Source organism: Leptodactylus fuscus, chromosome 2 (assembly GCF_031893055.1).
Source record: "Leptodactylus fuscus isolate aLepFus1 chromosome 2, aLepFus1.hap2, whole genome shotgun sequence".
Lineage (NCBI taxonomy): Eukaryota > Metazoa > Chordata > Amphibia > Anura > Leptodactylidae > Leptodactylus > Leptodactylus fuscus.
In genome coordinates, this window is record NC_134266.1 from 20,889,342 (window position 1) to 20,900,241 (window position 10,900).

Genomic DNA, 10,900 nt, shown 5'->3' on the forward strand with positions numbered 1-10,900 from the left:
GCTACCTTGAAGTGTACAGGGATTGATTAGACCATGCATGCCATACTAAGGAATATCCAGATCAGGTCTCCTTGGTGGATATGAGGCACTTGCTCTAGTGCCACCTTTTGGAAGGTAGCTCCCCTATAGATTAATGCCTAGTTTTCGTAAAATCTAGTAGCATAATCTAAGAAAATACCATGGCCAAAAGGAAGAGGGACTCATGTGCAGACAGCTGTTTAAAGGTTATCATCTCTTGCATATTCCCAGATTACGATATTGGCTTTTATGAAAAGCAGTCATTGATCTTATAGGGAGCTACCTTCTAAAAGGTGGTGCTAGAGCAACTTCTTCTTTTACACCAAGGAAGTAGTCTTTGCATTTTCCTTACCCAGTTACATACCATATATAATATATAGGATAGGACTTCACTATGTGGTACCTTAGAAAAGAACATTGTGCCCTTTCAGGTAATGGATTCTAGAGTCATCTGATAAAGCAATCCTCAGTGTCTAGACAATGACCAGACGGCCACCCGAGTGAAGAAAACCTTCAGACATTGCCCTGTAGATGTGTTGCATGTCTATAGGTCCAGGTTCTGGAATAGTTGGTAGTCTGTGGTTTATCTACAGACCGGATAGGGGTAAAACCAGTAATGTTCTTGTTTCTGTGCCTTGATATTTTTTTCCACCACCGCCATCTAGTCGTCGTAGTATGAAACATTCCCATATAACATCGCACCATTCACGTTTTATGTCAGTGTGTGACAATGAAGCTGCAGCGGTAAAAGTCAGTGACCCTTTTATTTTCTATGGGAAGAAGTCACGCCTTGCTTTTTTCTTTTTTTTTTTTTGACTTTCGGACCACCCAGAGGCCTTTTGGATTTCCATTCCGATTATTGCATGAATATTGCATGAGACAAGTAGAAGAATGTGACAAAGACTTCTCGTGGGGCGGTAGAGCTTTTCATTTCTGTAGCCAGTGAACGGTTGTATTTTGGTAGAGAAGGTTTTTGGTTGTTTTTATGTGACTTTTTTTTCCATCACGTTCATTTTCGTTTTGGAAGTAGATGAAATGTTCTCCACCATGAAATATTCTTCTGTCCGATCTGAGTATCATGCTTTGTTACTTTTTTTTCTTGCAGGACCATCTTAATGAAGTCAGTGGCTTTAACAGTCAATTTAATAGTGATTTATTTGTGGACTTGGCATTTGATCAACCCCCCATGTTGAACCTACCGGCGCCCGTTCATGTACCACCACCATCATCCTCCACCCCAAAGGAGCCAATACTGTTGACGCCTTCTTCATTGGCGAGTAACCATCATATTCTGAATAATATGAATTGCATGCTTGCTGCTCCGCCTCCTATCCCAGCCCGTAGCGGATCTCGGGACAGTCTGAGAGTCTCGCCCAACCCATTTCTCAATAGATCCAACACCACGCACACAGCAAACCCATTCACGGAAAAATCAGCAGAGACGGCAAACCCGTTCAAGGCCCAGACTACTGGACCTACTGCTCCAGCGTTTTCGCAAACCGGTATATTCGACCAGTCTCATTCCGTTAGCCAACCCGAGCTGCTACAAAGCAAGCCAATGTTTACATTGGGTCCAGCCGAAAAAAGTCTCTCGTTGCCTCACAACTTTTCCTCCATGCCAGTCCCAAATCCTAAAGGTTGGGTGACGTTTGAAGACACCAACTTTAATGTTAAAGGATACATGCCACCACCAAGCAACGGGGTGGAACTCGGTGGACTCTCCTCACAAAACCCTTCTGGATTCGACAGCAACTGGAACACCCTCCCAGCTGGATCTTCACGCTCTATGTCTTTAAGAAAGCCGCCACCCCCTCCACAAGTCCCATCAAGAACAAAACTTGAACCCCCCGCCGCCAAACTAACATCTAACTCCTCGCAAAGTTTTGATTTTGCTGATCGGTAACAAAGACGTTCCGACGGACTTTCTCTGGTGTGCAATAAGTTTACCTGGTTGAGGAATTACATGGCTACTTGGTGTAACCTCTCACATAACCACTATTTGATGCGTCTCCTTATTTTTTTCTGTATATCTGGGCAACATTTTGACTGTGACTCTCTTTTTGGGACTGTTGATCGTCGATTTGCATGACACTTAAAGGGAACCTGTGACCAGGACAGGACCTATCTAGATTATGGGCATTTGTATGATATACTATAGAGTGCAATTGTGTTATTTGGGTCGTCCTGATCAGTTTCCCTTTAAAAGTACTGAATTATTTTTATTTTTCGATATTTTTTTTTTTCTTAGTAGGTAACTACTATCATGCGCTTTAAGTTTACTGTAGTAACAGGTGAACCACTCTATATAACTGCCAGAACTTTATTGGAAACCAAATTTTTTTTAAATTCCATATTAGAGATTTTCCATTACTCTATATGGATGGATTGTGTCATAGGCTTCAGTTATTGGTAAGTGATTTTTTTTTTATTTTTTTTTAGCTATTGCAAATCCATGGATCCAAGAACATGCCTGTCCATCACCAGACTATGGCTATAGTTCACCAACTATCCCCCCAAAAAAGCTCTCTTCGTTCATCAGGTTATCTTAAAGTGACACTTCATTTTTGGACATGTTTCAGTAATGGCAGGGATTGTCCATTTTAGAAAAAAACCTTTTTCCGAGAAGTTCCTCATATTTTGGCCACAGTGAAAAGTTGTTACAAAGAGTGTCTTCTTCTCTGGAGGACCCGACCTGTCCTACATTACATAGACAACCAATTTTAATGGGCATTGTGTAATACCTGATTTCTCCTGTGGTGGTGCTGCAGGGAAATTGGACGCTTGCGATTAGGTCTTCCAACTGCAGTTCATTTATATTAACCCTTTGTCTCCAGTACATGGCAATTTCTAATGATAGAACATTTGGGATTTACTTTCAGGACTCAGTAACTGGCTATATACGCAAGTTGGGAATTATGTTGTATGGCGAGGACTAGGTGTCAAGTTAACAAAGGACATATATGTCTGGCAAGTAACATACTGGGAGTTGTAGTCAAAACTAAAGTAATCTGTATTGATCTGTCCTATATGGCCGAAAATTCCCTTTGCCTTCATATACGGTACAGGAATGGATGTTCCCCTTGAGTCTAGGACTCTATAACAGCAGGGGAACCCTAGTTATTTGTGTCCTATACAGAAAAAAATTGAGCATTTTCAACACTGTGCCAGCGGAGACCCTCCTCATTTATGATGAGCCGCACCCTCCGCCAGGCTTTGCCCCTGCACTGAAATTTGCATCAAGTGCATAAAGGATCATAAATCTGACGGCAAAAACCTGTGACTTATTTATGGCCTATATACTGATGTGCAAGGTATGATATCACTCCCCGAATGTGGTGACTTTGGGAGTCCTTACTGTAAATTTACGTATAGGCAGTCCCTTCATTGTGCAAGCACTGACGCAACACACGTCGGTATACTCGGGCAGAAGTAACCTTTCTATTTTTTTTCTTTTTTGGTTACGGAGGTGAAATTTTTAATTAATGTTTTAGTAGTTTGCCAGATGTAGCTGGAGCATGTGATACCTTATCACAGAAGACAATAAAAACCGATGACCAGGACTTGACTTTTCAGAGTTTTTGTTGTCTCCTGTCGTAACATATCACATTGCACAAGTTTAACCAATTGCAGACATTCAGGTTAATTCGGCGACGTGTGTAATTTTAAATGGGAAAAAACACCAAAAGCAATTTGACCTTTTACATAGATATGTCAGAAGAGGCAGGTGCAGGCTCGTCACTATTGGTGGTTGCACTTGCACCTGGACCATACAGTTTCAGGGGGCCTCTGCCTCATAATGGAGCACCAATGGTACATGATCAATGGGGTCCCTATTATAGACTTTGCATCATGGTCCAAGAGGTTACACCTCTAAAGAAATGGGAAAATTTGAGATTGCCATCCCAACTTGGCACCATTTCTGTCCACTTCTCCATTGTGATTGCTGTGGCTGAGATTTCTAGTTAATATAATAGGTCCTATGAAGCTTTTCCCATTGAATCCAAGGGGGCCAAATCGTACGGACCTTTAACACGTCAGATAAGATTTTTGATGGATTTTCCCTTATAAGTAGCCTACAGAAATATTACCGGTAGCCTCAATTTATTTATTCTTAATGGTATAAGTATTGGGGTGCAGTCACGTGGCACAGAAACGTGGCACAGTCACATTGGACATATCACTGTTGTACTGCTACGATTACGTAAAAATTGCCGCCAAAATGTAACCTGTAAATGCACCCTACTATGGCGTGCACTCACCTAGGATGGAGACTCCTTCCTAAATACATAGGATTTCGGTGTCACACTCACATAAGGGGCCTCACCTTAGAACCTAGCACAGAGAAAAGCCGTGCCCATAGCAAACAATCAGATCAATGTATTGTCTTCAACTTGCCCCGGAGCGCTAGGATCGGATTGGTTGTCATGTTCGACACGGTCGCCATTTTTCGGGGCGTTTCTTTACACGTGACACATATCATAACAACTTCCCACAGGCCTCAAAGGTGGACCAGTCACTGTCGTACAGTAGAAGAGACCGCCAATAGTTCAGAGCCATGGAAGGTCCTAACGCAGATGCTAAAAATACCATTACACCATGGCCGCGCCATGTTATTTAAATGGGGACAGGTCTCGGGGATGGAGATGCTTTTGGTTGACTCCTTTTCTCAACACAGGACTTGCCCATAGCAGCCAATCCAGTTGCTGCTTCCATTTTCCCAAAGAGCCTCCAAAGCAAGAAAGCTGGGATCTGATTGGTTACTTTGGGTGACTTGTCCACTTTCCCTCGCCACTAGTTTTAATAACTCTTCACTGTTCTGTCTTGGGCCTTGTGTAAAACGGGGGAGTAGTTGTCCATAGCCACCAATCAAATCACCAAAAACCAGGAACTTGATTGGTTCCTATGATGACATTATGTGTATATAGGGTTCATCATCTATAAGTGCTGCTATAGTAGAGTCTGCAAAAACCTTCCCTACCGGGGAAAAAATTGCTAATATCGTGTATCTTTTCTTGTTTTCTGCAGCTTTATTTGTCTAGACACAGACAGACATGGCGCTAATCGTATCCTCAGTGGCGTTCACCATGTCCGTAGCAGGGCGCGACAAATATTAGTACAATGCACTTTAATAGTCTCCTTACATTTCAGTACATTTTCTACTGAGCTTCAGTACCGTGCCTGACTCGTATCCTCATCCGCTTGCTGTAAAACATCCGCATTTCCATTTCTGGGCTTATAATAAGTGTACGGCACGTGAAAACCACCATTTTATAGGCTAAGGGTGCATGCACACTACGTAACGCCGGGCGTGTATGAGAGCCGTACACGCCGGCGTTACAGCAGGGCTGCCGAACACTTCCCATTCACTTCAATGGGAGCGCTCGTAACAGCGGCGTTTACGAGCGCTCCCATTGAAGTGAATGGGAAGTGTTCGGCAGCCCTGCTGTAACGCCGGCGTGTACGGCTCTCATACACGCCCGGCGTTACGTAGTGTGCATGCACCCTAAATCGGTATTCGGAGAGAGTCAGTGTCTCTTAAATATTGGGTTGTCCACAAAATGGCCGCCTCTGCTTTGAGTAGAGTAAGTGTACGCTTTTATAACCCCCTATGTAATATACATACAGCGTTGTATATAGACTATATATCCTAAACCTAGCCAGTAGTATATTGAAGTACACTGTAGAGTTGTCTGGTCCAAATTCTCTGTTTTTAGTGTCGAAATCCAGTTTACTGGTATGAATGCTTAATATATTCCAAAATAATAATAATAATAATCTACAATATTTATGGGCTTTTATGACCTATAGGGGGCGTATATATACATTCCTGCACAGGGTTCCTAGATGGGACAGTGCAAAGAGCATTTCTACCTAATGTAGAGGGGTAATGGGGGGGAGGCGTTTACTTCTGTCGAAATGTTAAAAAAATTTTGTTCAGCCATTTTGTAGTTATGTTTATATAGGAAAGCTGGATGAGACTAATATGGCCGCCATTATAAACTTAGGAGTCGTCGCCGTCTTTTACGGTACTTCCTAGTCTTTGCCATTACAGCTTCCATAGGAGTTATTGCCGAACTAGGGCTAGTTCACACGTAAAAAACCTCCTGGCTTATTTTGGTCCTGAAAAAAACCGCTTTCTAATTAGGAAGCTTTTTTTTTACATTGCCAAGCTTTTTTTGGAGCTTTTTTTTGTAAAAACTGCTTCCAAAAAAAGCCAGGCTGTTTTCCCCTCCCATATGAGTGAATGGGCTGAAAAAAACACTAGCGTTTTTTTTCCGCGCGTTTTTTTTTTTGCAAAAAACCGCTTCGCTTATTTTTGCAAAAAAACGTGCGGTTTTTGCCTCCCATTCACTTCTATTGCTTTCTTCAGGCGGAAAACGCCTGAAGAAAGGTCATGTCGCTTCTTTTTTCTGCTAGCTGAAAAATAACTAGCAGAAAAAAAAAAGCTAGCTGTTCACATAGGGCTTCATTGTAAGGGCTAGTTCACACGTGAACTGCCCGCGCGGGTTTTGACACAGAGAGAGACGCGGCGAGCCGCGTCTCTCTCTTGTCAAAACCCGCCCGCCGTGACCATCGCTGTCGCGGCTTAACCCCCTGCTGTCGGCTCAAATGAATGAGCCGACATAGGAGGGAGCTGCCGGGGGCGGAAGCCGCGCGACTGAGACTGCGCGGCTTCCGCCTGAAGAAAGGACATGTCCTTTCTTTTCTCCGCTAGCAGCAGCTCGCCGCTAGCGGAGAACAGAAGCCCGGCGGTCTCCATAGACCACCATTATAAGGGGAGGTTTTGGACGCGAAATCCGCTGTCAAAAACCTCCCCTTATACTCACGTGTGAACTAGCCCTAAAGGGGCTGATTTTGAAGCGAAATCCGCTGTCAAAAAACTCCCCTTTGCCCACGTGTGAACTAGCCCTTATTATTCAATCCGGGTAACCGCCATTGTAGGGTTTACCATGATGACCCTGTTATTTTAGTTGGCCAGTTCCCAATGATTAGGTGTCTACACTCCCCTTCACTCAGCTTTTCCAGACTCGGATTAGACCTATTATCGTAAATGGAGCCAGTCGCGTCCGTATATTTCACAGGGCTGAGGGGAAAAAAATTGGACAGAATCCAAAGAAGAAAATTGGGGACGTATAGGGGTACAGTGAGGCCTCATGCTTATCTTTGGTCATCAGATTACATCTCTGTACCACAAAGAGCCGTAATATGGACACGGCCGTGATCCCAAAGACAGATCCCATATAAGCTGTAATGGCGAATAGTAGATGGTTTTAGGTAAGCAGGATTCTGGAACCGTAAAGCCGCCATATTGGATGCCACCCAGCTTTTTCAGGAACAAATCACTAAACGGCAGAATAGTTTATTAACAAATGGACAGGAATAATTAATTTATTTTTTTAAGGGGGAAATGCTCTATAATATATGGACATTTCATGCCATCACTTCTCCGTCATTGGATAGACAGGGCGTCATGGGCCCTAATTCTCAAAATGGCTTTTAGTAACAAACAATTTGAGCTCAGCTTTCATCTCTTAATCTGTACTAGTAAAATGGAAGCTGCATGGGCAACGAGGCCTAGTTTTGATAACTGAGGCCTAGCAACTTGTAATATTCCAGATCTAGCCATCACATTAGACTTTTATAGTATATACACTAGCATGGAACAGAACCTTAAGACAATACAAGGTGTTGCTAGATTTTTAAGGCCATATAGTCGTAAAAAAAAAAAAAAATCTAATAAAATTATATTCCAAATGATAGAAGGGGGAGGGGTAGCGTATTTTATATTGTGCTTCTATCTTGTATATTTTATAGAAAAGCAAATTGCATTGATGCTTCTAGAGAGCGGGGCTTCTATCTAGACGGACGTTAGCGTCTCTAATCCTCTGACTATTGTCAGTACGTTACCTACGTATTTATTTATACCGTCGTGTCATTGTGTGAATGGATATGTTTGTGTAGAAACATTGGCAGAATTCCTATAGGCATTAAGCGTCCGGTTCATATGGTTTTGGTGACAGTGCTTTGGTGCTTGGCCATTAACATGGCTGATTTCTTCCAAAAACAGTGCCCCACCTGACTACAGGTTGTGTGTGATATTGCAGTTCAGTCCTTGTCACTTCAATGGATACCCGAAAAGGTCTTTTAAAAGTAAAGCGCAAATTCTGGAAGAAAGTAGCCATGTGGCATTGAGACATAGTCACATCCTTGGGAAAGGAGTAAGAAGTTTCCCATTGGATTCAGTTGCTCATGGGAAAACATCGTTTTGTGAAATCGGTCACTGGTACCATTTCAGTCCCGGGGGCCAGATAACGAAATTCAGGCATCTTTTATATCCTCCAATACCAGTCAATGGGTGGTATGACGCTCCACCCGCAGTCTTTAGGGCCATGTGATCCCTCCCCACCAGTCACCCAAGAGGGACCCACTACAATATAGAACTCTGACTTGTTTAAAGGAGTTGGCCTGGATTTCCAGAAACAGCGCCACACTTGTGCATTGGCCGTTACTGGTATGGCACTTTAGTTCCATTGACCTGAATGGGGTTCAATTGCAATACCAATTACTGCCCTTAGACGAGGGGCACTATTTCTGGGGTAAGGAATGTGGGATGTAATAGATGTTTAAATTGAGAGATTTGCCTCCGCGACCGTTCCGCTTTAAACTCGTCCTAGACACTCTATGCCGATCCTTTCTTTCGGAGGACCGCAGCTCTATCATCTAGCCTTGTGCACAATAAAATGGCTGGCACAGTTGTCGTCTTTTCTCCCTTTCTGCCTTAACGAACATACAATGATCCGTACTCTACACTATTCTCTACTGTTAAGGAAATTTGGGAGTGTTGTTTTTCGGAAACCTGTGGTATATGTGATGAATTTCATGTGAGATTTACATTGCTTCTGTGGTATGTGTATGAGATTATATACTGAAGAGATACGCAGTATTACAGTATCGATACGATGTAACCCTTGCACTGTCCTGTGAAATATGTGGCGTGATGTTAAAATAATAAAAAAAATGAATAGCAAAAATGATGCGCACTTTGTCTCTATATACATATATCCATATACATCATACACACGTGGACAAAATTGTTGGTACTCCAACTAATTCTGATCACGGTGCAGCAGGGCTGTTCCCCCTGTGCTCCGAGCACCCCTGCATCATAACCTTCCGCCACTCCTTATCTGATTGTGTTCACTCTCCTCTTCCTCTTCTCCGGATCTTCTGCCTTTTGCAGGTATCGGTATGATCAGTTCTCCAGAGAACTACACGAGCATACTGCGCACGCTACGCTCGTGTAGTAGGCCACCACTAAATGGCGGCCCGGGCATGCGCAGTCGGCTCTGCCCGAACCCGAAGAGGCAGAGCAGTTTGCGCATGTGCGAGATTTGATATCCGTACAGCGCTGCATCTGGCGAAGAGGAAGAGGGGCTGTGGAAGGTTATGACACGGGGAAAGCCCCAGATGTTCTGTGATCGTAATTTGTATAACAGAAGAAATGGATTTTATTAGAAACAGCGAGGGGAAGAAAAGAATGGAAGGTGGAGTAGAATAGTCTTTTTAAAGGCTAGTCCAACGTGCGATTAGTTTAAAGGGGTTTATTCTAATGATAGACTCCCTTTAAGGGTAAGTTCACATGGAGTTTTTTGGTCAGGATTTTGAGGCCACATTCACTTCAAAAACCTGACCAAAAAGACGGCTCCCGCAAAAAGAAGAGAGGTGCTCATTCTTCTGGCCATTTCGCCTCGCAACTTGGCCTGAAGACACTCCTTCCTCCGCACTAGGCCCATTCATTAGGCCTAATCCGGAGCAGAGTGCGCGGCCGGATGCCGGTGCAGTCGTGGCTACCTGGCTGTTTGATCGGAACCTGAGGTGGCCTCCGCCTCAGGTTCCGATCCAAAAAACCTGTGTGAACTTACCCTAATTGTACTTCTGGTCCTGCAAAGGATCAAAGGAACCGATTATATGGCACAGATGTGAACCATTAACAAGTACTGTCCCTTCAATCAGTCATAGACTCCTGCATCACCTCTAGGGGGCGCTCTCTGTATATGCAATAGAAATGTCTGAAAATACTAGTATCATACATAGTACTTAGTAAGTAGGGACCCCGCTTAATAGGCTGTTACTGATCTCCACTCTTGCTGGAGTAATTCAGTAGGTAATAATGGCCTGTTACAAAAAGAACAGTAGGCAGCGGACCGGGCCCCTAGGGTTGGGGGGCCCCCATAGGAGCTGTAGTTCTGTGACTGTGGGCGTTGAATCTCAGAAAAAAGGGGCGTGGCATTAAAATGCACCCAAAGAGTGTTAAGGAATTCAGGTTCAAGGGAATCTATTAAAAAGGTGACTATATGAGATCTACTAGAGCAGGGGTAGGGAACGTACGGCTCTCCAGCTGTTGCAAAACTACAACTCCCAGCATGCATACTGGCTCTGCTGTTCTGGGAACTCCCATGGAAGTGAATGGAGCATGCTGGGAGTTGTAGTTTCACAGCAGCTGGAGAGCCGAAGGTTCCCTACCCCTGTACTAGACAGGGTATGGATGGGCCACATTGATCATCCTGCAGTGACTGGGATAAATCTGCAGCATATTCAGCCTGACTGTATAACCAGTGATAAGTCTGGTGTTCTATGTCCCAGCCACAGGAGCCCCATCACATGACCCAGCTGCAGGCTGACAACAGAGAGCAATAGCCTGCACTGAACATGCACGTGCACTGTAGACGGACGCCGGACACGCCCACATCTCGGTCCTATACAGAACACTGGGGCTGGTGACGTCACACGCTCCCTACTTGGCCTCTCCACTACCGCAATGGTACGGATGTCCGGCCAATCAGCGACTAGAGGCGTGGCTTATTTACCAGCCAGTACAGCA

At 44.0% G+C, this 10,900-nt stretch overlaps 1 protein-coding gene across 1 annotated transcript in view; it reads left to right on the forward strand.

The window, feature by feature from the left end:
- Nucleotides 1–2,328, forward strand: part of SYNJ1 (synaptojanin 1) — a 70,854-nt gene extending 68,526 nt beyond the window's left edge. The window contains exon 31 of the mRNA XM_075263440.1: nt 1,124–2,328. Within this exon, the coding sequence (XP_075119541.1) occupies nt 1,124–1,921 (798 nt within the window). The 3' untranslated portion in view covers nt 1,922–2,328. The remainder of the gene's footprint in view (nt 1–1,123) is intronic.
- Nucleotides 2,329–10,900: the final 8,572 nt, after the last annotated feature.